This window comes from Panicum virgatum, chromosome 5N, assembly GCF_016808335.1.
Source record: "Panicum virgatum strain AP13 chromosome 5N, P.virgatum_v5, whole genome shotgun sequence".
Lineage (NCBI taxonomy): Eukaryota > Viridiplantae > Streptophyta > Magnoliopsida > Poales > Poaceae > Panicum > Panicum virgatum.
In genome coordinates this window covers 15,012,856-15,038,712 of record NC_053149.1, presented here as the reverse complement: position 1 = coordinate 15,038,712, position 25,857 = coordinate 15,012,856, and the positions used below count along the sequence as shown (strand labels likewise).

Here is a 25,857-nt window from a genome sequence, read left to right as displayed (position 1 = left end):
TGGATTGGGGCCTGTGCCCGTGCTGATCAAAAAATGTTAACATCCGTGCCTAAAAAAACTGTTACCATCCACCTGTCCTGCACGGCACTAGTCAAGAGTGTATGGTCTTTATAGACTATATAAAAAAATCTGTTTGGTCCTATAAGATGAACCATAGCTCTAGCTGAGTCACTGTACTTGGCTTAATACAGTAGGTGGTTAGCAATTTTCTTAGCAAGACGTAGAGAGGCAAATGTCCATTTGCCTTCTGTGTACCGTACGAAGAGATACATTTTTTTCTTTGTGTCTCCAACAGAAGAGAGGAAGAGGCAGTTGCAGTCCCGCTCGCCGCGCCGCCGCCGCCGCCCCGCGCACCGAGCCGCCGCCGCCCCGCAGCCCCGTGCCGAAGCCTGCGCTGGAGGCCACCCTTCTCTCCAATCGCGCCAGAGCCCATGAAGGACGGCGGCCGAGCCCCTGCTCACCGGATCTCGACAGGCCAAAGCTCCACCTTCCCGCCGTCCTCCCCACTCCTTCGCCGGCGCGGATGCCTGCTCGATTCCCCGATAGAGGAGGGAGAGAGCGCTCCTGCGCGCATAGGAGGCTCCGACGTACCCCTGCTCCTCGTCGCCGCAGAGCTCAATCTCTCCGGCCGCCGCGCTGGACGACGACGAGCTGGACGACGCGCCCGGCTCCGCCTTCCCTGCTCCACCATGCCATGCTCCGGCCCGCGGCAGTGCCTCGCCTCGGACACGCCGTCGGGCGTGGTCACGTCCGCCGAGGTCTCGTCCGTCGGACACGCCGTCGGGCGTGGAACAGCGTCGTGTGGATCGACCCCACGCCGACATCACGCCTCCCGATCTTGTCCCGGAACATCTCGATGAACATCGGCAGCGGCAGCGACCGGCTGGTGGTGGTGGCAGTCGCGTCCGTCTCGCTTGTGGCCATGGCAGGGGAGGTGGACGCCCAGAGACTCGACCGTGCCACGGATGATCCGCAGGAGGGAGGAGCAGGTGCAGGTCCCGGAAGCGGATGGAGGCTTCGTGTCTCTAGCCCGGTGTTGTGCCACGAGTCCGAGGAGGGGCGCGGGCGTCGGTAGGAGGGGCTGGGCCGGCGGCGGAGAGGAGAGCAGCCCCGCGCAGGCAAATGCGTCGGAGGAGAGTGGTAGCGTATTTTTCCATCGCCTTTCTCCTCCGAGGCATTTTGCCTCTCCGTTTGCCTCTCCTATTGGAGATGTTTGCGTCTGCTACAGTAAACGATGGTGAGGCATAAATGGGTTTGCCTCCTTCGATGCCTTAGCTGTTGGAGTCATTCTTACAGTATTTATGGTGAGGATCGCCGGTTTTCTGGGCCGCACGACGTTTCGGCCCTGCCCAGCGCACTGTCTCTGGTTCTCATCGGCCCAAACAAGCTTGCAATTCCTCCCTCTCTCACCAACAGGCCTGGTGGCTAAAAAGGCCGTTGATTTTGGCGTGTAACTCAACACATCTTTTTTTATGATTACAACCTTGCTGACATTTCACTCATATGTAACCGTAAATTACACGTAGTGCCTATCCGATACTCCGTCGCAATATTGAAAATAACTATTGCAAAATTTAGAAATACTTGCAACATCAGAAAATGAATATAAAAATGACTCTGTGATCCGATCCTACGATAAAAAATTCTCACCACAATATTTCGTGCAACATCCAATAAGAACGACAATATGAAAACATAGAATAACATCAACACTTACCTTTGCAATACTTAAAGATTATATTTATAATATTTTTAAACTACTATTGCAACATTCAAAAAATATTTTTTTTAAAAAAACTAATAGAACAAATAGAATTGGTCGATTATATTTAAAATGTGCAACATAGCAAATCAACTATTGAAACATCTAGAATAGATTTATGCAACATGTTGAAAATGTTGTTGCAACATCACCTCACATCTCTATCGTATTGAAAATGACCGTTGCAACATCAAATATCGACCCATAGAACAACCTTAAAGGTTAAAACAACTATTGCAAGACCAATAATCAATTAAAATGAACTGCGACATTAGTAATCAACTCTTGCTGCAACATCATGGTATGTCTAGCAATAAAAAACTCACATGAGAAGTCCACGGCAACATCTAATTATTGAGGTTGGAGTGCTTTACCGCTGCAAGATCAGCTCATATTTCAAAAAAAAAATTAAAAACTAATAGAAAAAATAGAATTAGTCAATTATATTAAAAATATGCAACATGGTAAATTAACTATTGAAACATCAAGAATAGATTTATGCAACATCATAAAATAGTTGTTGCAACATCACCTCACATCTCAATCGTATTGAAAACGACCACCGCAATGTCACATACCGACTAGGGATGGCAATGGGTACCCGAAACCCGAAACCCGAAACCCGACGGGTTTTTGCTCCATTAGGGTACGGATTTGGGTCCACTTTTAGACATGTGGGTTTGTTAATGGGCACAAAGTCCTACCCGTTAGGTTTATGGGCACAGGTTTGTTCCTACAATATCCGAACCCGTGAACCCATGGGTTTTTTAAACCCGATCCAACATAGAGCAATTGTCATTTTATTTTGTAAGATTATAACAAATTTAACATCTCTTTCCTTTAATTATTATTTTAGTGAACCAATAAGTGGTGGGTACGGGTGTTGTCGCTTTGCAGTTGTCGTGTTTATATATGCATATGATGGATTTGTGACATTGTATGGTGTTACGATCATTCAATTATAGAGCACGCTATTTATATATTTATTTTCTTTTGTAATTTTTAGTGGACATTGATTTCTTACTCATAATACGCTACAATGATGTTTACGATATTAAACTTATTGATCCTGACAAAAAAAATGTATAGTAAAGTGTAGACCCACGGGTGACCCGTGGGTACCCGCTAACCCGATGGGTTTGGGTTTGGGTTTGGAAAAAATTCTAAACTCGTCACGGGTATGGGTTTTTAATGGGTTCAAATATTTTTCATGGGTTTGGGTTTGGGACGGCAAAACCCGATGGGTTTAGACCCGTTGCCATCCCTAGTTGTAATAAAATTATGTGTAAAAATTCCTACCGCAACGTTAGTGCGCTGTGTGATAGCGTCCAATTTTTATTTTAGTATCAGACATTCTACTACTAGCTACTCCTTCCGTTCTAAATTATAAGACATCCAAAAATCTTGGAGAGTCAAAACAATCTAAAGTTTGACCAAGATTATAGAGAGAAATATAAAGATTTATGATATTAAATTGATGTATTATGAAAATATAACTAATAAAGAATCTAATGGTACTTAGTTTATATAATAAATGTTATTATTCTATTATATAAATTTGGTCAAACATAAAAAAACTTTGACTTTCCAAAATTATTGGAACGTCTTATAATTTGGAACGGACGGAGTAGCATTTAAGAGAGTAAAGCAGATCGAGCACCCTAAATAAAAACACCACTAATTTGCTACGGAGCCGTACCGCTTATATTTCAAATCACTCCTCAAGCAGCATGCAGACATGCAGTACCATCAGTCAGCTACTACTCGTGGAAGAACCGCGTGTGTGCAGGGTTGGGGCTGTCGTCTTCGTTGGGCCGGCACACGGAGATGCGGGCCCTGCGCGACGCCTTCCTCAGCCCCGACACCCGCTTCCGCATAGCCTCCAGCTCCTCGTCTCCCGGAGCTCCCTCTCCTTCCGCCGTGACCAGCACCAGCTGGGAGGGAGCCCTCGTCAGCAAGAACCTGAGCAGCCGCAGCTCGTGCCTGACTGTCCCTCTCAAATTCACCACCTTGATCAGGGTCAGCTGGTCAAAGACGACGCCGGCCGCCGCCGCCGCCGAGCTGCGTGGGCCACCGTAATGCACGTCCGCCAGGGAGCTGCGGGCATAATGACAATTCAGCAGCTGGTAGTTAAGCAGCAGCTCCAGATTTGGGCAAGAGATCGATCTAGATCGAGGGCTTTATTACCTTAAACGAACAAAGAGGCGTCTGAGCACCGGAAGCGAGGTGACCGCGAATAAACTGAACAGACGGTCGACTTCTTGATAATAGAAGCTCATCACCAGCTGCAGCTCTTCTAGGTTCGGCGTGTCTATGTGTTCTGCCTCGCCGTCGACGTATGCAACATGAAGAAGCTGATCGGCAAGAGTACGTAATTAGTCTATTACTGGATTTGTTATTAATGTTAACAATGCACGCAAAACAAAAAAAAAGAAGTATGATGGTTGATGTTGCAATTTCAGGTACCAGCAAGCCGACAGAGCAAGTCGTCAAGATCCGGGCATGCGCGACGGCGTTGTACAAGGAGGGGTAGGCCGAGCCGGCGCCGAAGTCGAATTCACAGCCGAGGTGCGACAGGTACGCGTCCCGCAGGGCCGGCGTGGCGGCGGCGCCGGCGTAGAAGGCAACGGGGCCGTCGTACCAGCCGTCGTCGTCGTCCTCTTTGACGTAGGCGGGGCCGTAGAAGGTGAGCGACTCGAGCGCGGGCGCGGCGACGACCCGGAGCTCGCGCACGGCCCGGCAGCCCGCGAGCTCCAGGACGCGCAGCCTCTCGCTGGCGACGCTCACCGAGGTGAGGCGGTGGCAGCAGCTGAGGGTGAGAGACTCGAGCGCCGGGCAGCCGGTGAGCACGCCCCGGACCGCCTCGTCGGTAACGTCGGCGTGGCTGAGGGAGAGCGAGCGGAGGCCGTCGAGCCCCGCCGCGTGGAGCAGGACGGCGCGGAGGCTGAAGCCGCCGAGCGCGAGCCGCTCCAGCGAGTTCCTGGCCTGGAACACGTCGCCGGGGAGCTCGAGGAGCGCCGCGGTTCGGCGATCGTCGTGCGCGGGCACGCCCTCCTCATCTTCCTGCGACGGCGGCGCCAGGTCCACCTCCACCTCCCTGGCGCCGCTAGCCGCGGCGGCCGCGACCCACCCACCCGGCGACCCACCCACCCGACGGCGTCCCGCCCGAATGCGTTGCGCCGCCGCCCACCAGACCCGACGGGGCCGGCGGCGCCCGCACAACGCGGAACGCGTGGAGGGGCGCGCCGAGCTCGGCGTGGAGGCGGAGGCAGTGGCCCACTGTAACACCTGTCTCGCGGACGGTCCGCTCGGGGCCGGCGGACGGCAACGTCTAGATATTTATCTGGATGGACGTGGGACGCACCTGTCATTCCTCTCTTCCTCCTCACTTCGTCCAGAGCCGAGCGGAGCTCGAGCGCTCGCGCCGTCGTCGCCCCCTTCCGTCGATCTCCCTCCTCCGGCTACCAAACCTCGATTCCTCACGCGGGAACCTTCCTCCTCCTCGACCTTCCCCAACCCCTAGACCGTCTCCTTACGGCCGAAATCATCCCCCGCAACCGCCGGTTACCATGGGAGGTGCTTGAAGCTTTGCTCCACCGTCAATCCGCCGCTCCGGTCGTCCTCCGCTCGAACTGACCGTGGGAATGGGTTCGTGGTGAGTTCCTTGTGCTCCCCGGTCTTTTTCCCCTTCCGCGGTGTGTCGCCACCGCCGGTAAACGGCTGCCGCCGCCGCACTTGCCGCCGCCGGTGGCGCGGTGTCAAAAGTTAGGTATCGCGGATGGTCCGCCTGGGAGGTGCGGACAGTCCGCCGGTCAGATTAAGTTTCGTCCAGAGACGATGTTGTCTCTGGTGGTTTAGCAGAACTAACTGCGGACGATCCGCTATAGGGGAGCGGACGGTCCGCCGTTGAAACTTGAAACTTGTCCAGAGATGATGTCTCTGGTGGGGTTCGCAGGATTGAACTGCGGACTGTCCGCCACTAGGGCGCGGACAGTCCGCAGTAGAGTTTAGGATTTTTTCTAGAGACGTTGCCGTCTCTGGTGGGTTGGATACGTGAACTGTGGACGGTCCGCTAAGGGGGGCTGGACAGTCCGCAGGTAGGATTAGAGATTGTTCCAGAGACGTTGATGTCTCTGGTGGGTTGGCGTATGTGTATTGCGGACAGTCCGCTAAGGGTGAGCGGACAGTCCGCCGTTTAGATTGAAGTTTGTCCAGATGGGTACTTGGTTCTGGGGGTCGGTAGAATGGTACGGCGGACGGTCCGCCACTTGGGCGCGGACAGTCCGACAGTATTCTAGTTGAAGTAAAATAGTTACATCGTTGAGCTGCACTCATTTATTTCATATGCATACGTGTAGCATCCGCAGCTGAGGGCGCCGTATTTGAGGTGATTGCGGCACCGCAGGAGCAGCCGGTGCAAGCCCAGGAGGAGAGGTGTGAGCACCCGGCCCAAGGCCCGTCTGACCCCAGCTCTGTGCAGCAGCCCGAAGGCAAGCTCCGGTGCACATCCTATTAATTTTAAATTATGACACCTAGATATGCATTTATTACTTGTGCATTATGTTTAGGAGTTGTTTGAAACCCTAGTTGCATGAACCCTATGTTCCCTTGAGTTCTAGTATGTATAGGACGATAGAAATGGTATGCTAGATAGGGTTCGGTATAAGTTGAGTAATTTTGGGTTACTCGCGAGATATAGGATGGTTTATGTTTTCAAATATGAGTTACTAAATATGAATGAAAGTCATAGAAAGAAAGAAAGAATAGAATCTGAGACCGGGCGGGAGAGGTGTGGTTCCGCCTGTGTCGGTTAAGGACCGAGCCGTTATTGGCACTGCTGATCATATTTGAACTGTACTAACCGCATACTGGGAGTAGGAGGTAGTCGAAACCGGTAAGCCGAGTACTGCCTTGCTTCGGAAGTACAGAACTTCTACCCACCCCTTAGGGCGAGTCGAGTGGCCGCGGAGAATCGGGATGCATGAGTTTATTTTTGGTGGTCTCTCATAGGGCTCGACTGATTATATGCAGGTGGGGCGGTTCTGTAGTTCGAGACAGGGAGGGGAAAAGTTGGTGCGTGTGGTCCGACGGGGCTAATGCGTGCCGTGTTGGTTAGGTCCACCTTGCAAGGTTAAATCGAATCGATTCGCCGTCAGTCGCTCTCGGATATGAGCACCTTGGTCACTGCGTCGCAGCGTAGTGTTGTATTGGAATAATGGTTATATCTATGTGTGGTGAACATATGAATTATTATTTATTGTTCCGCTATGTTGCTCTAAATTTGGTTATGCAAATATTAAACTATATTAATTTATATAGAACTTGGGCTAAAATAAGGAAAGTGAGGAATAACTTTAGTCGCTGTTTTCTGCAAAATAACCACCAGCCAAAAGCCTTGCATGTCTAGATATGTGGACTAAGTTATACCCACTGGTCGGGTAAGCCTTGCTGAGTATTAGTATACTCAGGGTTTGTTGCCACAATTATTTCAGGATACGCAGATGTAGACTTCTGTCCCTACTGCGTCAAGTTCATCCGTCGGGACGCTGAGGGATGGGAGGTCGTGGAGCCAGACGTTTAGTTAGGGATCTCCCTAGGGCACACTTTTGGTAGTTGCATACCCCTTTCCTCTAGTTGAACCCGGATCTCAGTAATGCAAAGTTTGTAAATTATATATTTATTCAAACTTGGGTTGTAAAACTTAAGGTAAAATCGTATGTATATTTGTTGTATTTTCAAATTTGTGTCGTGCTTGTACCATATGCCCCCACCTTCGCGTGGGTCTATCGGTGATGTTTCGATCGGGACGTGGGTTGAGAAAGGATCGCCAAATTAAGCCGTTAAACTAATGAGCCCGATATGTTCAAATGACGGCCATCACGCTTAATTAGAGTTTTAATTTGGCGGTTCCGTCACACCCACCGTGGCGGCAGCCCGCGCCGGCAGCTGGCCACGGGCGAAGTCCCGGTCGGTGAGGTCGAGCACCGGGGAGGCGGCGAGCTCGCGGAGCCACCGGTGCGCCCACTGCCGGGAGAGCGCGCTGGTGCGGGCGGCGTGCCTGAGCGGGAGGGCGCGGAGGAGGTCGTCGGGGAGGCTGCTCAGCCGGTCCTCCTCCGCGGCCCCGGCGCTGCTCCGGCGCCGGCGCTGGCGGTGCGAGCGCGAGTGCGATTCCATGTCACGCTGAATGCTCGGTGAGATCGGTTGTGTGCTCGGGCGTTTGGTGAGCGCCGGTCTTCCATCCAGTCTACGTGAGAGGACCGGCTTCAGCAATGCAGCAGAATAGCCGGCTCCGACGCTCCGTCGCAGCACCGGCTCCCTCCAATCCGAGGCTTGGCTTTCCTGTGGGGTGGCTCCGTTGCACGAGACCAGCCGGCTCCGAAACGGTGCGCAGCTCCCGCGGCCGCGGACGTCGCGATCGCGCGGAAGGCTACGCGGCGGAATCCTGGGGCATTAGTCCTAGATGTCTCCTCTGTCACCGCATCAGACAGTGGTCTGGGGCGCTAGCACAATACAGCATGATCAGGAGAGATACAATAATGTGCAAGATACGGCAGGCAATGTATTGGTAAGAGCTTGTCTGCCTTGGGTGTCGATCCATTCGATGTAATACATGTGGACCTCACTTTATCCGTCAAGAAGTTTGTCCTTGACAAACTGGAAACCTGCGGAATGAGAAAAGAGTGTGCCGTGTTTAGTTGGGCGTTGTAAAGTTTTTAAAAATACATCTTTTTATATTTGAAGTACTAAACATAGATTAATCACAAAAATAATTACAGAAATTGTCTGTAAATCGCGAGACGAATCTAATGAGCATAATTAATCCGGCATTAGAGGTTATTTACTGTAGCATTATTGTAGCAATTTAGCATCTAATTACAGTCTAATTAGGTTTATTAGATTCGTCTCGCGATTTACAGGCAGCAGTCGCAATGTATTTTTTATTTCGTCTAGATTTAAGTCTCCATACAGGTGCCGGAAAATTTTTTTGGAATTTTGATTTTTGCATCTAAACACGGGCAAGATTGCCAGCACCCGTGGTCAACTAGCTTTTCAGGATTTTTTGGCTTGTTCAGACCGCGCGCGCAGCTCTCCAGGTTATTTTTTGAAAGCACTACAAGGGACCACCGCGCCGCCGCTGCTGTGGAGGATGAAGCGCCTGCTCAACATCGGGTTCGAGAGGGAGCTCAAGAAGGCCATCAAGCTCGTTGACGAGCTGGCGGTAGCGATGTTCCGGGAGCGCCGGAAGCTTGGCTTCTCCGACAGCCAACCTCCGCGACATCGTGGTCAGCTTCCTCCTCGCCGGGCGCGACACGGTGTCCTCCGCGCTCTTTATGCTCCTGTCCAAGAACCCCGACGTGGCAGCGGCCATTCGCGCGGAGGCCGGCCACGACTCGACGCCGGTCACCTACGAGCACCTGCACTACACCCACGCGGTACTGTACGAGAACATGCGCCTGTTCCCGCCCGTGCAGTTCGACTCCAAGTTCTGCACCGCCGCCGACGTGCTCCCCGACGGCACCTACGTGTCCGGCGGCGCGCGCGTGATGTACCACCCCTACGCCATGGGCCGCACGCCGCGCTTGTGGGGAGCCGACCACGAGGTGCTGGCCGCTCCTGCAGGGAGCGGCAGCCCAAGCAGCGGTGGCGAGGGTCGGCGGCCCCAAGCGGCAAGGACGCAACGACGGCGGCCAGCACCTCGAGCCTATCCCCTACGGCGTAGCGTCGCGCAGAGAGGCCGCCGACGGAGACAGATCCAGAGAAGAGAGAAAGAAGAGAGGTGGGCCTGACATGTGGGCCCGTATGTCTGGTCCACGTCAAATGCCAGTCATCGTATCACGTAGGCAGTTTAACCTTTATTATGTTGATTTGGACGTCACACGAATCGATTAGCAAGTTTAGGGGTCTCGATGTGCATTATAGGAGTTCGGGGACTTAGATGGCACACCGTGCCAAGTTCGTGGGCCGGCCATTAATTTTACTCTTACAAATAAATCAAGATATTTAGGATTTGAAAAAATGCAAATAAATTAGGGAGACACTCAACCTTAGCCATGTAGTACCTGCAGACTGCAGTCCTGCGCTAGTGCACTGCTGTCTTCTACGGTCAATAGAACCTTCGGCGCGTGATGCGCGCCCTAGCCCTATCATACAAACAATCAAAAAGTGTGTACGAAAATAAAAGACAATCAGCACATCGGAGCAGGTTATAATCGAAGGTGTTTGTTTGGCATTTAGATGATTAACATTACAACACATCCATCCACCTTGCCTAGGTCTCTGTTCGGCACTTAAATAATGAATATTACAGCACATCCATCCACCCTGGCTACCGTACTGATAAGATCCGAGGTGTTTGTCCGGCATTTTCAAACCTGAAATTACAGCATATCTGATCACCTAACCATCCTACCGATTTTTTGGTGTTTGTCCGGCATATAGAACATCATAATTACAGCACATCCGATCACCATAAATGGCATAACCAGTATCAATAGCTACCAAGCAGCCTACCCGGTAGCTTTTGATACTAACCTGAATCGTCATTGGAAGAGAAACGTAATCAAAATGCTACACACGTTGCAGGCACAGGCTGACGAAGATGATGTGCCGACGCAGACGAAAGGCACCTAAAAGTGGACTGCAACGTGGAGCGACAAAATGAGCATGAGCTTGTCTGCTCATGCCTCCTTGGTGGGGCTACAAAATGACAGAAGTTCAATTTTCAACATGTATCTACCATGGTGATGTAAAAGAAGCATGCAAAACACAATGTATGGTCCTCATCTAATGTGTAAATAAAGATTCTTGCCATATTCCAGGCTTAGCACATGTATCCTAGGGACATAGAATTTGCAGTGATGGACCTGATTTCAGGGAATGCATCAAAACAACTCTGAAATCCCAAATCACTAATATTTATTCACATTGCTGAGCAACATGACTCTTTATCCTGAATAAACAACACATGCTATGTACCAAAACAATTTATCATCTATCACAATTACCATGAAAGCCCCAAGACCCTAACAGTCTTGCAGTAGTATAGCAAGTAGAGCCACCTAGGCTACAATTTTCAAATTTACATTTAACCTGACATGTCTAATTCACTTGAACATTCACATACCAACCAAGTATTCTAAGAAATTAGGTAGCAGCTAATTTGATAGGGAAGGAGCAGAGAAACCATCTGTTTCATAAACTCAGCAAGAAAAAAAATACAGGATGCATATGTCTATATCCATCTTTTGGTCTATAAATCAGGAAGGCTCATGGAAGCTTCGCAGATCAGCTTTCAGTTTGTTCATGAGCAAAGGTATGTGAGCAGATATATGACTGGACTACATGACTGGTTTGAAAGGAACATTAGCATATTTGCCAGGGTGTAGAGGCTAAGCCTTTGACTTAAAGGAGAGACATAGAAAGGGCACCTTTGCTGATCCGCAGAGGGTGCACCCCCGCTGCTGCCACCGTCGTCTTCTTCGGCCTCATCATCAATCAGGAGCTTCTTGGCCACGTTTCCTTTGCTCGTTGGACAGGACCTATAAGCAACATCATAAGCATTTGTAGAGAGCCGTGTGTCTATGTGAGAATTTATAAGGATGGCTAACCTTTTCCTAGTGAAGGGCTTCTGTGGTACCAGAGCACTCTTAGAAGGCTTCATAGCAGGATTTTCAGACTTGTCCTAGGACAACAGACACAAAGGCGGTCAGCAGTGTGTTCTGTAAGCAGCAGCATGTAGTTTATAACAAATTGAGTAGCGTGTACCTTGTTATTAGCTGTGCTCTTCACACTTTGTGGAGTCTGCGGTGCATCAGAGGTAGGTAAGGCAGGCCTGACCGGGGAGGCGTTGGAGGCATGGCTAGCATCAGAGCAGGCAGCAATTGGTGACATAGGAAGAGCCTGGCTCTGTTGAGAAGCGCCCTGGTGAGAAGTGCCATGCATGCTGGTGGTGGCACCTTCTGACAGCATGAGTGAAGATGTCTGGGATGTTGCTGGCATCGCTGGAATGATAGAGCCTCCTTGACCGACTTCTCCGACCACTGTGTTGACCTGAAGTGTAATGGTGCCAGAATCTGTTGTACTATCAGTAAAGCTTACTATCCATGTGAACGTCTTCTCAAGCAGCTTTGTAAGTTCATCTGGAATGAAGTCAGCTGGGTTTTCAGCCACAAGGGTATCAGCTGATTTCCTTGTCAGTCGTTGAGCTTGCCTCCCAAACAGAATGAACTCGGCATCAGCTGTGTTGTCACCAGCTAGTATAGATAGCTTGAACCTATCGTTGATAAGATCAGAATAAGCAACAGAAAGTATCTGGCCAAGAAGCATGATCAGTTGATATGCAGATAACTAACCTCTGGTTGGGTATCCCAATGTAGTTGCGCTTAGGACCTGTGCACTTGTAGGAATCGCCGTGGCGCTTTGTTGTCTTCATGCATTTCTTGCACGCATTGTACCACCAGTTGCTGCCGATCTTCCTTGCGGTGACAGTGACTATAAACTCTGTTTTCTGCATATAGCAACATGAGTCAGAAGAGAATGAAGCTTAGAATAAATTCCTGAATGAGAGAACACCCAAAAGCTTCTAATAAAACCCTGATAGCAGAAGGACAGTATGGAAGTAGCATGGAATGCGTGAAGGGTCTGAAGTTTGTACCTGATACTCAAATGGATTGAGATCCAAAATCTCAGAGATTTTTTTCCTAAGCAGGTTCTTTTTGGACAGCAGCACTTGAGCCCTCGGACCAAACAATTGGCTTATACCCTGGCTTCGCGCTGTCAGGAAAGAGGAGGTAAGATGTTATCAGAAGATGTTGAGTAAATACTGGGAATCTAAAAATGTGACTGTCTATATGAGCATAGCACCTAGCCAGAAGCTTCCTTGTGTCAGGAATGTCAGGATTGATGTACCACTTGCAAGGTGAACTCCCAGACAGGGACATACCTCCAAAGCTTTTGACAAGAGTACCAACGAACAGCACTACCTGTGGAGAAGTCTGGCCATCTTTGTGGACTTCATCCGCTGGGAAAGTTGTGGCACGCTCTGACCAAAGCACGACATCTAAGAGGATGTTGCTACAGCATTGATGAAAGGCTTAGTTAGAGATAGTCATCTAAACGTGTTCCTATAACTATTGGTGTGACAGGATCTCTAGGCTACGATAGAGCAGCAAAATTATGCTGAAATGGCAGAATGTGAATAAGTATATATTGAGCAATAAAATCACCTTGGTGTCTGTATAGTGACGGTCCTCTTGGTGCTGCTGCCCTGCCTTAGCTTTGTTTGTGTTGTCCCAATACTTGAAATGGCAGTTATGACTCCAATAACATCTATGTGGAGAAACATCCATCGGTTAAACAGGGCATGTATGGAGGAATATACCGGTATCAATACTGTAAGATGAATACACACACCAGGAAAAGGTTTGTTTACCTGTGAACTGCGTCCTGGTGTCAATACGTGCTTGAAGCTGTTCTGGTGAGGCAATTGAGTAGGCATACATTGGGAAAGCAGGAGGAACAGCAAGAACTTCTTCCACTTTGGTCCATTTTGTGAACACAAGCATCTGGTCATTTTCTACTGGCTTGTAGCAGATGTTGGAGCCTTTGACCCGAAAGTAGGAGAAGGTGTAGACACCTCCTTCCTTGATACGGGTCCTGAACAATTCATCAGCTGGAGGGTAGACCTGAGCATGGATGCTATTACCCTGTTGGGAAAAAAAGAGTCCCATAAGTACTGGTTAACAACAGATTATAGGGACTGAAAGGGTATATTAAGGAGCAGATCATAGCTGCATACCTCCTCATCAATGAGAACCATGTTAACGTGAAGGAGCTTTGTTTCGTTATTAGTGTCATAGAAGTTCCATAACCTGGAAACGCGAACGCACACACGATCGCTACAGTTCCCAGCCAAAAGGTTTGGAAGAAGCAGGTCTGCCATCTGCAAAAGACAAGAAAAGAGTTCGATGTATGTGAACATAGGCAGGCAACATGAACAGAGCATGGGCAGTAAATACAAAGGACACCATCCAATCAAGAACATGACCTTAGCAAAATGCAAAGAACCATTGCCTATTGGTATTAGGCATAAATCAGCAATCTCAAAATAGAAGCATATAAGCCCACAAAATATATGTACAACAAAAGACATTGCAGTGCGAAGGTCTAGGCTGCTGCCGCATCAGCGGCAGCAAGAACCTCTCGATACACCACATTCCGAGTCTGCGATCCACACGTTCCATCATCGTTCTCGATCAAAATCCTAAGTCCGCTTCTAGACGTGGCTCTTGAAATCGCAACATACAACTGCCCGTGCGTAAACACAGGTTTTTTTAGATAAAGGCCTACCCTTGATAGGGTTTGGCCCTGGCTTTTATTAATTGTCATCGCATAGTACACGCGTATAGGGAACTGCCGGCGCTGCAAAGTGAATGGCCATTTTACATCAGTTGTGTTAAGAGCTGTCCTAGGTATAAGTACGGTATCTCCGACATGCGTCCCTGTTAGCATCACACACTGTAAAAGGCACTGACTAGGTTCAGTAACAAGGAGCCTAGTCCCATTGCAAAGGCCCATACTTTGATTTAAGTTCCGCAACAGCATCACTATGGTTCCTCTTTTAAGCACAAGTTTATGTGTAGGGAAATTATTTGCTTCAATAGAGTTTAGAAACTCAACGGGATACAAGATGTCAAAATCAGGAATCTGCTCGGATGTTTTTGATATGGTGTCGCAGCTTATATATGTCATAGCATCGCCAGGTAGCATGGAGACAATGTAGCTATTGATTTCATCAACCGTTTGGTTATTTGGGCACACAATGGCTCGAGAAGCTAAATACGAAGGATCACGATAGCATCTTAGCAAATCAGGATAGACCTCGGATACAATAGCAGCAACCTTGTCACTCTCGGTGTGAATTAGTAGATCGTCAGGAATAGTAACCCATGAGGGCTCGCATTCGTCCCCTCTCCTCTCGGCATGGTAACGTATTTACGTGTAATACCTTCCTCGTCTGCATCTATGTATCTAATGCCAAGGTGGAACCCATGCTCGCCATAGGCAAACAGAAGTGGGTACTGAAGGGACATGTAGCATGGGTGCAGGCAGGAAACCCGTTTCAAATAATTGTTTTTAGTATTATTGACAAGAATGTCATAGGTATATTCATCGGACGAATAGTCACCGACTATTATAGCTGCTATTTCACCACTTGTCGGCAGATTGTACTGGACATCTTGTCTAGAATTACATCCTAGCAACCTTAGAGTTAGTGCCTGGTCACCTGCATCCTCTAATCGTTCTCTAGCATATCGAAAGGCTTTCACAAGGCTATTGTGCTCGTCCAACATTTGTAAAAGGGATAGCACTATCGCTGGGTCGGGCTGGTTAGCCGAGCTACCATCATCTTCGAAAAGGGATAGCCGTTTCTGTGCCTCATGTTGAGCATCGTATACGTACAGCTGGGCAAATTTAGGCTCAGCACCTCGTGAGGGCACCAAAGAGCCAATTCGGTGGTGGACAACCCCATTTATCTTAAAAACATAAGGAGCAGTACCATTGTTTATCGTTTTATCAACACGCACACCTAAAGAAGTGAATGCAAACAGGGAATTGTATGATCTTATCTGCCTAAGGAACCGTCTTGAATGCGTATCACCATCGAATTTGAGCAAGCTAGCTAAAGGTGGAGGAGGTTTTTTTGAAAGGTTTTAGGTCAATCTTTCCGGCTCTACAGCAAAGGTTGTACGCAACTTTTCTTTTCGATATGTTCGACGCACTCTTCACTCGTTCTTCAAACCAAAATACAGCACCGCATTTCAGACACTCATCAGATGGGCCACCATAGTACGATCTGCCTGGATAAGCCTCTACATGAGCGGAAGGTAGGATCAGGGCCATATGGTTAGCAGGTAAAAGAATAAAAAGGTGGTATAAAAGGATAGATGGAAGACCTTTTAGTCTGTCCACATAGGCCTTATTAGGAGGAATTGTCAAAGCAACAGTAGGATCATTAGCAAAGCATCTCTTATAGCGCATCCTACTGATTCGGTAACGACGGTTTTGCGTAGCGACATTTGCAGGGCAGTCCATCAAGGATCGTTTTCCTGATCAATTTAGTTTAGTAAAGGATCATTGTTGAAGATCGCAGCTAATTCAATGGATCATGCGTGTGTGAAACCAACTCAGTTGTTGTTCTTGGTGGAACCGGAGGCTGGTGACAAGGCTGGCCTAAGCGCACCAAATATGGCTGGCTGGATGGACCAAACAAGTCAGGCTCGCAGGAATGCCCACTGCTGCTAGCAAAAGCAGGTTCGCTAGAAAAGCCGAAGGAAGGGGCAACAGGGTAAGCAGGCAGGGCATTCTGTAGGGCAGGCCTCCTTTTTTGGGCTTTGGCACGACATCGCGCCACTCTCTCACTCGCAGACCCAGGCATGGCTAAACAAAAAAGAAAAGCAGAAAGCACATAGTTAATATTGGACAAAACACGTGGATGCACTGCTGCTACTCAGATATACGTGCATAGGGAAATGATCCAACATAGAAGAGGGGAGGTCTAAAAGAAGCAGAAGAAGAGGAGAGAGGACTGTACATGGAGAATGGAAATCAAGAGAGAAAAGGTATATATCAGAACCAAGAAAGGGAAGAGGAGTAAGCTAGAGAAGCACAAGGAGATGAGAGAGAACTGCACATAGAGAGGGGAAATCAAGAAAAGGAAAGGTATAAATTAGAATGAAGAAAGGGAAGAGGAGGAAGCTACAGAGGAGGTTTGGCTATCTAGAATTAGAAATGCCCTAGACACAAAACCTATAGAGAAGGCCCACACTGATAGCGGTATAAAGCTGGCACATAGAATTACAGACAAGCTCACATGGAGCAATGCCAGACAAACACCTAGACTAATGCAGCAAGGTAAGGAGAATTACAGGCAAGCCTCACACGGAGCACTGCCATCTACACAAGAGCAAGAAAGGAGGACAAACACCTAGGCTAATGCAGCAAGGTAAGGAGATCACAAAGATACAAATGGGTCTTTCCCATGTGGGCAGCAGAGCACATGCATTAATAATATCAACGCTCCACACTAAAAAACAAATAGAGCATATAAAAGAACAAGAAAGCCAAATAGCAACAACTACACAGAAAATTTTGCGTATAAAAGAGCTGACATGACATGAAAGAAAGATGAACAAGCCGTACCTTCACAACCACTGGTTGCAGCAACAGGAAAGCAGGGATCAGCCTGTGCCCAGCAACAGCAGCCTGGCAACCATATAGCAGATCACATATAAATTTTTCTTGATATTGACCAACCATATATAAATCAAACTCGATAGGCTAAAGCACTCCAGCAAACTTGATAGGCTAAAGCACTCCAAGTTGTAGCTAGCTTAATTAGCAATCGACATAATGCTAGGAGAATAAAAGATGCACGAGGGATCATGAAATGGCAGTCATCTAAGCATGAAAGATACAATTTGGCATGCTGTCTAAAAACTCCATGTCAATTACAATACTTGCCATCTGACTATCCTAACTCGCAGATGTGCAGAAATTGAACCTAAGTAGACATCTCTAACTCCATAGAGCTAGAGTGTAACTTCTTTGCAGCATCCATTCAATTTAGACTCAGACTAATGCAACTAGCAGAGAAGTGAAACGAAGAAGAGGAAATGTATAAATCAAAATCAAGAAAGAGAAGAGGAGCAAGCTAGAAAAGCGGAGATGACAGAGAACTGCACATGGAGAGGGGAAATAGCAGACCATATATAAACTTAACTTCATATTCGCAGGCAATATATAAATCAAACTTGATATTTGCAAACTGTCCTATAAAAAGCATATAACAAACTTTTAAAAAAGACCACCACAATAGCAGAGTACATGAAGAAAGAAGCCTCAAAGTTGCAAAGGCACAAACTGTGGACACGTCAAAGCCTATAGCCATGAACCCTAAATGCACATGGAGAGGGGAAATAGCAAACCATATATAAACTTAACTTTATATTCGCAGACCATATATAAAACAAACTTGATATTTGCAAATTGTCCTATAACAGGCATATAACAAACTTTTAAAAAAGACCACCACAATAGCAGGTTACAGGAAGAAAGAAGCCTCAAAGTTGCAAAGGCACAAATTGTGGACACGTCAAAGCCTATAGCCATGAACCCTGAAAATCTCAATGCAAAGTTACAAATCTGTTCTATAGCAAGCATATAACAAGTCTTTAGAAGACACCAGCACAAGAGCATTATACAGGGTTAAATACACACCAGCGACAATACAATAGCCAATCAAGCCATACTGGGAAACATATGAAAGAAACCACACCAAAGCAATTGTTCAAAGATTGGCACAACATAAGCTACACATACAACCACTTGCACAACTTTTGCAGAGGTGATCCTCAGACAAGCTTTTCAAAATGAAAGATCCACCAAGAACCATATATAACTAAAAAAGAGCAGAGCACTGAGCAGCAAGATATGATAGCTCTCTACGTAGCACTACACATACATCAGCTCCACACAAACATCAAGCTCAAGACTCTAGGACCTCAAAGACTACGCGATGTGCAGGCTTCCCATTGGTAGGAAACAACAACACAAATGAAATCATTTAAACAAAAATAGAAGTTTAAATGGACAGCGAGTGTACCTTGAAGATCTAGAGCATAGTCGAACCGAAAGGGAAGGCAGCTTCCTAACAGCAGGGAATCGAAGGGATGGCGTAGCAACCTAACAAAAAAGCATCGCCATTAGTGAAATTGCTAAACAACCAAGACAAGGCACGACAGTAGAAAGCAAGACGAGGCAGTAGAGGAGAACCAGCCTCTCCCAGCAGGTGGAGCTCCAAACCCTAGGTGATGTGATCCATGGCCGCTCCAGTTCCTGCAGAGCATCAGGAGAAAAACAGATCTCAACCTAGGCTATAGCAATGCGTAAGCAAGGGTAAGATCGGCGACGGCAAGAAGCGCATGGGCTCACAGATCCTCAGACTGCGTAGCAGGCGAAAAAGAGCAGCCGGATAAAGAACACCAAGAGAGAAGCAGGACGGAGAAGAAAGGGGGGGAAGAGGAGGGAGAGGAGAGGGAAGGGGCGCGGCTCTTATCTCGGCGGGATAGGGGCCGGGTCTCGAGCTCCGGGAACTGGCCGACGTGACGGGGCGGTCTCGGCCACCGGCTCCGACGGGACGTCGCGGCCGCAGCAGAGGGCAGGACGGACAGGTGCCGTCCGAGCACTGTTCCGGCGTGGGGGGCGGGGGCCACTGTTCCGGTGTGGGGAGGCGAGGGGATCCAAGGTAGATCCAAGGCCGGGTAGCCGAAAAGGCCCCGCCTCCCCTGCTGTCATCCTCAATAGCCGGCAAGGCCACGCAGCCGCGGTCACCGGCACTGGGGCTCCGCGCGAGTTTGGCCCACCAGACAGCAGCGGCGGGTGGCGTGGTGGGGTGGGGGGCACTGTTCCGGCGTGGGGAGGCGAAGGAATGCAGGCGCAGGAGCGCGGGCGCGCGCTGCGTCCCGAGGCCGTGCTGACGGGAAGGTCAAGGCCGCCCACCTGCGCACCGCGCCGCGCGGTGCCCCGCAGGTTTGGACAGCAGCCACACACAGCCGCAGCAGCCGCCAGCTAGGGTCCACGGGAGGACGCCCCACCAAACAGCGAGCGGAGGCCGCTCCCGGCCGCGTGCGTAGGGGACGCGGCCAGTGCGCGGCCAGCACGCGGAACCCGACGGAACCGCGGCTGCGCACCCGGCCGCCGCTCCCTTCCATGCCACAGACACACGGGCTCCACAGCCGGGCGTCCCCACTGACCAGAGACTCGATGGCCGAATGCCGCGCACGCCGCTCGCTCCCGCCGCTCCGCCTCGCGGTCTCCGGCCGCTTTGGCTCCCACGCCAGCTCAACGCCAGCCGCACGCAGCCGCTGCCACCGCCAGCCGGGCTCCACGGAACGCAAGGCCCACTGGGCAGCGAGCGCAGCCTTCCACACATCCTCGTCGTTCTCCTCCGCGAAGCTGCAGCTCTCCAACCTCTCCTCGGGGCCACTCTTCCTCTCCGGGCCCGTCGACCGCGGTGCGCAGCTCTCCGGCCCGCTCTACCAGGCGAAGGACGCACGGCGGCGCATGGGTGGCGCCGACGGTGGGGCCGTTGGCCGGTGGGAAGGAGCGCGGCGGCGCGTGGGTCGCGTTGGCGAGAGGAATTGCGGGGGGGGGGGGGGGGGGTAGGCCCGACCGCGGGTATGGGCGGGCGGGTAAGGTCGGGTCCGGTGAGAAAAAAGTCATTTTTTTGGCAGAAATGCTCTCTAAATTGCAATTTTATGACCTTATCCACTGTCTCAATTAATTGACAGGTGGATCCGGCGTGAGACGTATGGTAGCCCCGATTTAGGTGAGAAAATTTTTCAAAAGATCTCGTTCTTTGTAGTATAGAATTGAGGTACCAGGTTATTAGATTAAATTTGTATAATTTAAACAATTAACAACTGTAGTACTGGTCGATGGGGAAAAATCGGCACACTTTCTCTTTACAATCCTACTGCTGTACAATTCATAATATTTTTCTATGCATAAATTAAAGAAATAGAGTTACTACGAGACAACACAAAAGACAACCAATTGTATAAGTTATTTTAAAAAAAATCTCAAGATTTCGTATCAATGCATGAGGATATCTATTAGATGACACTAATGTACATGTACTTGTATTTAATGGGCCCAATTCCTATGTATGCTTCAATCATAATTTTGGAAAGAAAACATATATCCTATGCACTGATCTACTTTATCTTCTTAATCACTAGAATACAATTTATACTCGATTTACTTCCTCGAACTATTTTAGGTGGTCCATTGTATGTACCTCCTAATGGGATTTGTCTTTTTTATTTTCCCATGTACAAGTTGATTTTTAAATTCAAACTTTGCAGGATGTCTTGTATTACAAAAATACATTACGGATTTCTTACTATTTAATTCTTGTAGTTTTGTATCCCCATGATCAATTTTCTATTAAATATTAATAACCTATGAAAATAACATTGAAAAATTCTTAGGTACGTTACCATTTCCAAATACTTGACACTTTTGACCAGTTTATATGTTTATAACTACTTGACAATTTACGTTTCCCAATGTATTATTTCCTACTTTCCCGGTTTCCCCCTTCCAAAGTAGTATGAGATTATTCTAGAAACATTTGAGGATAACTTTGTAAGGGTCTTTTGGGCATTTCATATGAGAAAAGTTAATCATCTTGGTAGCCTTGCACTGATCATTATTCAGAAATAGGGGTTCATTTTTTTTCTAAAAATAAATCTTTGAATTTAAACTTATGAACATATACAGAGAAAAAAAGATAAATCGCATAGAGGTCAAAAAATTGGGTCAGCTGAATATAGTTCGGAGGAGGAAATCGAGTCAAAATTTTGTTGAGTATGTTAGGCATACAGAACGGACATGTGAGAGTAGTGAGATGGATTTTATTTTCCCTTTGGTAAATAAATGTTGTGGGTGTTTCGTGTCATTTTACTGGGCTAAGCTAAGAGTAAGAGTACTGTGATGACTTCTTTCACCCGTTGCCATAATGTAGAAGAACTCAGGATCTCATTTCCTATATCACATTGTAGTTTGATGCCATACGACAATGTCAACGTTGCATGTGTGACGACTGACGAGCACAACCGTAAGACGCCTCTTTCCTGCGGCCCCAGCCTGCTTTCATCGCCCACAGAGCTAGCCGCCCACTCCTTAATTGGCAACAACATTTCTAAATGAAGCCGATCTGAAACTACATACCTCCACCAAATCTTATCATAATATGAAGCTAATAGAACGAAGCTGGTTGTTGATTAGCATGGATCTACCTTTTTTCTTTGCCTTTTCACACTTCTTAGAGTCTAGCTTGCACTCAATCTCCACGTCTGTGGTATACACACACGCACACATGAGTCACTTTTAACTCAATTATAGCATGATGAGTGTGCCTGCGCTCCCTAATCAAGCAAACCGGTTACTTTTTTTTGCACTAAGCAAACTGGTTACTTGCAACCTGCATAGAAAAGTAAGGCAAATTAAATGATCTATCTATGGTCGGTATAGGCCTAACGATTGATATCTCCTATATATAGGCATGGTTCTTCAGCTGGTTACGTTACTTTAACCGTCTTTTGAAGCCAAATGCAGGCGCTCATAAATGTTGTAGACAATTGATGATCCATGCACACCGCACGACGCACGGCCATTACGTACGTGTCATGGTAGAAAGCTAGCAGATTTGCAAATTGGCTGTGTACATACTATATGCATGATCTAGCTAGGACCGCCTGCTATCTATACCATTCATAGAATCATAGGTATGAGCGCTCGCTTTCAGTGGGGGGGGGGGGGGGGGGGCTGGAGGAAGAAGAAGGAAGAAGAGAGATAGCCTCTCTCTTTCTTCTTCCTCCCTCCTTTCTTTCCTCTTCTTCTTCCTTCTTCTTGCCTCTACTTTCCATGGAGTTTCTCGGGGTAGGGGGGCTTGAGCCCAGGGTTTTGAATTTCGTTTGTCAAAAAATTTCGGACATGGCCAAAATCACCGAATTTCGCGAAATTTCGGCCGAAATTTATTTTTAGTCTATTTTAAAAATACTTTTAAAAATATTTAAATTATTATTTCTGAAATTTTCAAATTTCGGAGGGGCGAAATCAGCGAATTTCGCAAAATTTCACCGAAATTTCGCCGAAATGTTGAACACTGCTTGAGCCCCCCTGCCCCCACGCTAAATCCGCCCCTGCTCGCTTTGCATTGGGGCCTATAATTATATATTCTCTGTGATTCCGCGCACGGCCATTCCTTTCTATGTGATCAGCTTAGCTCGAGCGCTTGCTTTCGTCTATTGATAGCAGCAGCGCTTGCTTATCTCCCACACGCCAACGCCATGCGAAAGGAAGCTGCCTATGAGTTCGTACATCCTTCATGCTGCTAGGAATGGGGAACGGGCAGCCGGAGCACTAGTGATTATTGGGGAATGACGACGCTTGCCTTTTACTGTATTTGGGTTCAGCAACACCAAATTTTTTTTCGTGGTGGGGAAATCAGCTGAGTTTTTTTAACCATGCACTAGCAATAATGCCCACGCGACACGCAATGTATATGTATATCGAAACAAATACAATGTGCATAGCTTTCAAATAAAACAGTACATTTCTCAGTATCTTAGTACAACATGTCGCTGATCTATTTGGTAAATTTCAAGTTATCAACACAGCAGTGCTAGCAAGTCAGGGGCCTGTATTTAGTTTTTTTAGATTAAGGAATTAAATCTGGCCTCGAACATTCACAAGTGAATGTCTACAGCCCATTATTACAACCTTCTATCGATCCACTACAAACCTGCAGCATTGAAGCTGCAACTGAATCATAATGATTCTAAACACTGAACCTTGAACAAGTTCTAATAGGTGAAGAACAAACAAAGAGGCCAACACTCACTACGGAAACCGGTAATTCGCCGTGTGCCTAAGAGTTCGCCGTGCGCAAATCATCGGGCACACAGCGAAGAGAGCCTTTGCCGTGGGCCAAATACAGAACACACAGCTAAAATAAAGCACACGGCGAAAGGAGACTTCGCCGTGTGCTCTAACCTCAGTACACGGCCAACCGATTTCTTTGCCGTGTGCCAAAGACCGGCACACGGCAAAGATAGCGCCACGTGGCCCGACGTTCACGGCTGGTCAACGCTGTCATATTTTGCCGTGTGCCTCCGTTAGGCACACGGCGAATTGACCTCTTTGCCGTGTGCCACATGGAGGCACACAGCAAACATAGCGCCACGTGGCCCGACGATCACGGCCGGTCGACACTGTCATATTTTGCCGTGTGCCCCTGTTAGGCACACGGCTTACCTTGGCACACGGCAAAATAAACAAAATGCTACGAACTTACTAACAATCGAACTTGTGGCTTAGAGTTTTATAAATTCCATAAAATCGAAATGTAGTCTGAAAATTATGAAATTTGTCAAACGGTCATAAGATCATGCAAGGAGGCTATGGTAAAATTTTGATTGCATTTCTCATTTTTTTGACAAACGCTGCTTAACAAACTTGAGTTTCTCCGAAAAAGATCTATATAGTTTCTAAGATTGCAGTTATGTCTGTACACGAAATGATGTTCAAATTATAATTTGTGTTCCAAATTTTTTCTATAGACAATAAACCACATGAAGTAGTTTGTGTTCAATTATGGCAAATTTTTGGACTTGTTTGCCATTTTTTGAATTTTTTAGTAATATTAGAATTTAGGTGAAAATAATGAAATTGAGCTATATATGCATAAATAATGAAAATTTTTCAAAGAAGCATTTCATATGCAATGTTTAGAGAGTTTGGTAATATTTTTCAATATACATTTCATTAAATTTAGTGAAACATGTTTTAAAAATAAATTAGGTGACTACATGAAATAACAGAAATTCATTTTCCAGTATTTGCCGTGTGTTCAGGTTTAGGCACACGGTGAAATTTATATGTTTGCCGTGTGCTAAGATCTGTGGCACAAGACAAAGATGAATTTGAAAACAAAAAAAAGAAAAAAAATATTTACCGTGTGTCCTAGATCGGGCACACGGCGAACTCCCGCGCACTTATTAGCTCTGGGGCTCACTCTCGCTCTCTCTCTCAGCTCTCTCTCACTCTCTCGCTCACTCACTACCCACCGCCGCGCCGGCCGCCCCGCCCCGCCGCCGCCCCTGCGCGCCGGCCCGGCCCGGCCCCGCGGCCGCTGCATGGCGTGCAGCGCCGTCCCGCAGCCGCCCCGCCCCTCTGCCCTGGCGCCGCGCCGCCACCGCGGCCCTGCCTCGTCCCCGCCTCGCTGGCGCGGCCCCGCCCCGCCCCGGCTCTCCCTCCCCGCCCCCACCCCGCCATGCCCGCTGTCGACCTGCAGGAGCCGCCCCTGCTGGAGGTCCCGCACGCGCCCCCGGCCGCTCGACGCCCCCGGCGGACACACGCGCCCCTGCCGGCCGAGCTCCGCCTGACGCCGCGGCCGCCCGACGCCCCCGCCGGACGAGCTCCGCCCCGGCCGCACGCGCCCCGCCCCTGGGTCCGGTCGCACGCACCCCCGGCCGGCTGACGCCCCCGCCGGCCACGGGCCCAGTAGGAGGAGGCGCGCGGCACACGCCCCTGCCGGCGGGCCCAGGAGGAGGAGCAGGAGAGGAGGAAGAGGAGTAGGAGGAGAGGAGGAAGAGGAGCCAACCGAACATAGAAGAGCAGAGGAGGCGGCCGTGGGGAGAAGAGCAGGAAGAGGAGGCGGCGGCCGTGGGGAGAAGAAGGAAGAGGAGCCGGCCGTGAAGAGAAGAAGATCGGAGGTTCTCGCCGCTCGCCGTTGCAGGAGAAGAAGAAGGTCGCTCGCCGTTACGCTCCTGGGTGAGGACTTGAACAAAAATTTTGCATCCTGTATTTTGGCAGTGCTTTTAGTTAGTTTGTTGGTAGGTAGTTGTATGTCACTAGTTTAGATAGAAAACTCGATTGCCTGGTAGGTAGTTGTATCTCACTTTGCCGCTCTCGCCATCGCTAGAGAGTATTTTGGATAGAAAATTGTATTGCCTGTGATGATATATGCTATATATATATTGACCTTGAGCTTGAGCATGAGTGTTAGTCGAAGTGTGTTATTTCTGTTCTATGGATAAGCTTATCATGGTTGTCATGAAACCATGTGACACATCCATGCCCAAGCAACAACTCGGATGCGATGATGTTAAGATTGGGCTGGATGTGTCACATGGTTTAATGGCAGTCATGAATTTATTTTAGGTTTCTTGTGCTTCAAGTTCAAGGTCAAATGAATGGGAACATATCTGAGGTATGTTTGTTGGTTGTCGACCACTGTGCTGTTTTATTTTTGCAGAATTTGAAACTGAAATGTTCAATTATTGATACTATGTAGTTGTTTTTTGTTAGGAGAGGTTGTGGCACCGTTCTTGACTAGTCACTTTGCAGGACAGTTAGGTGAGTCATCACAGACTTTTATTTACTTATCTTGTTTGTGCTTCACGTAACCTAGGCGTCTCCCGTTCAAAAGAGATACTGTTCGAAATATGCAGCTCTTTGCATATATG

At 48.3% G+C, this 25,857-nt stretch overlaps 4 protein-coding genes and 1 long non-coding RNA gene across 5 annotated transcripts; 1 reads left to right on the top strand and 4 right to left on the bottom strand.

The window, feature by feature from the left end:
• Nucleotides 1-3,329: 3,329 nt before the first annotated feature.
• Nucleotides 3,330-7,936, bottom strand: LOC120674594. Its single transcript, XM_039955753.1, has 5 exons — nucleotides 7,681-7,936; nucleotides 4,960-5,041; nucleotides 4,229-4,910; nucleotides 3,950-4,116; nucleotides 3,330-3,859 (listed from the first exon to the last, which is right to left on the bottom strand). The coding sequence occupies exons 1-5, from the start codon at nucleotides 7,934-7,936 to the stop codon at nucleotides 3,523-3,525; spliced, it is 1,524 nt and encodes a 507-aa protein (XP_039811687.1). The 3' UTR covers nucleotides 3,330-3,522.
• A 973-nt stretch (nucleotides 7,937-8,909) lies between these two features.
• On the top strand, nucleotides 8,910-10,393 carry LOC120674593 (cytochrome P450 94C1-like). The gene is made up of 3 exons (XM_039955752.1): nucleotides 8,910-8,989; nucleotides 9,051-9,363; nucleotides 10,346-10,393. Exons 1-3 carry the CDS (start codon nucleotides 8,910-8,912, stop codon nucleotides 10,391-10,393), a joined length of 441 nt encoding a protein of 146 aa, XP_039811686.1.
• LOC120673854 lies at nucleotides 10,006-13,702 on the bottom strand. Its single transcript, XM_039954896.1, has 10 exons — nucleotides 13,560-13,702; nucleotides 13,194-13,467; nucleotides 12,988-13,090; nucleotides 12,626-12,835; nucleotides 12,417-12,535; nucleotides 12,115-12,269; nucleotides 11,528-12,035; nucleotides 11,371-11,444; nucleotides 11,191-11,301; nucleotides 10,006-10,459 (listed from the first exon to the last, which is right to left on the bottom strand). Exons 6-10 carry the CDS (start codon nucleotides 12,192-12,194, stop codon nucleotides 10,441-10,443), a joined length of 792 nt encoding a protein of 263 aa, XP_039810830.1. The 5' UTR covers nucleotides 12,195-12,269; nucleotides 12,417-12,535; nucleotides 12,626-12,835; nucleotides 12,988-13,090; nucleotides 13,194-13,467; nucleotides 13,560-13,702; the 3' UTR covers nucleotides 10,006-10,440.
• On the bottom strand, nucleotides 12,463-13,580 carry LOC120674591 (replication protein A 70 kDa DNA-binding subunit B-like). Its single transcript, XM_039955751.1, has 5 exons — nucleotides 13,560-13,580; nucleotides 13,194-13,467; nucleotides 12,988-13,090; nucleotides 12,626-12,835; nucleotides 12,463-12,535 (listed from the first exon to the last, which is right to left on the bottom strand). The coding sequence occupies exons 1-5, from the start codon at nucleotides 13,578-13,580 to the stop codon at nucleotides 12,463-12,465; spliced, it is 681 nt and encodes a 226-aa protein (XP_039811685.1).
• Nucleotides 13,703-16,927: 3,225 nt separating the features above from the next.
• LOC120673855 lies at nucleotides 16,928-19,696 on the bottom strand. The gene is made up of 3 exons (XR_005674890.1): nucleotides 18,596-19,696; nucleotides 18,426-18,505; nucleotides 16,928-17,026 (listed from the first exon to the last, which is right to left on the bottom strand). It is a non-coding gene; the product is annotated as an uncharacterized LOC120673855 (long non-coding RNA).
• Nucleotides 19,697-25,857: the final 6,161 nt, after the last annotated feature.

What these genes read in the sequence shown, in the direction of transcription:
- LOC120674594 (XM_039955753.1), bottom strand. Translation starts at nt 7,936, where the DNA reads ATGGAATCGCACTCGCGCTCGCACCGCCAGCGCCGGCGCCGGAGCAGC. An exon ending in CTTGCTCTGTCGGCTTGCTG is followed by an intron (nt 4,117 to 4,228) that starts GTACCTGAAATT and finishes CTTGCCGATCAG; the next exon opens with CTTCTTCATGTTGCATACGT. An exon ending in CGCCTCTTTGTTCGTTTAAG is followed by an intron (nt 3,860 to 3,949) that starts GTAATAAAGCCC and finishes TTATGCCCGCAG; the next exon opens with CTCCCTGGCGGACGTGCATT.
- LOC120674593 (XM_039955752.1), top strand. Translation starts at nt 8,910, where the DNA reads ATGAAGCGCCTGCTCAACATCGGGTTCGAGAGGGAGCTCAAGAAGGCC. An exon ending in GACGAGCTGGCGGTAGCGAT is followed by an intron (nt 8,990 to 9,050) that starts GTTCCGGGAGCG and finishes CATCGTGGTCAG; the next exon opens with CTTCCTCCTCGCCGGGCGCG. An exon ending in TGTGGGGAGCCGACCACGAG is followed by an intron (nt 9,364 to 10,345) that starts GTGCTGGCCGCT and finishes CACACGTTGCAG; the next exon opens with GCACAGGCTGACGAAGATGA.
- LOC120673854 (XM_039954896.1), bottom strand. Translation starts at nt 12,194, where the DNA reads ATGAAGACAACAAAGCGCCACGGCGATTCCTACAAGTGCACAGGTCCT. An exon ending in ATTGGGATACCCAACCAGAG is followed by an intron (nt 12,036 to 12,114) that starts GTTAGTTATCTG and finishes TATCAACGATAG; the next exon opens with GTTCAAGCTATCTATACTAG. An exon ending in AAGCCCTTCACTAGGAAAAG is followed by an intron (nt 11,302 to 11,370) that starts GTTAGCCATCCT and finishes TGTTGCTTATAG; the next exon opens with GTCCTGTCCAACGAGCAAAG.
- LOC120674591 (XM_039955751.1), bottom strand. Translation starts at nt 13,580, where the DNA reads ATGGTTCTCATTGATGAGGAG. An exon ending in GTCACTATACAGACACCAAG is followed by an intron (nt 12,836 to 12,987) that starts GTGATTTTATTG and finishes TCAATGCTGTAG; the next exon opens with CAACATCCTCTTAGATGTCG. An exon ending in ACAAGGAAGCTTCTGGCTAG is followed by an intron (nt 12,536 to 12,625) that starts GTGCTATGCTCA and finishes CTTTCCTGACAG; the next exon opens with CGCGAAGCCAGGGTATAAGC.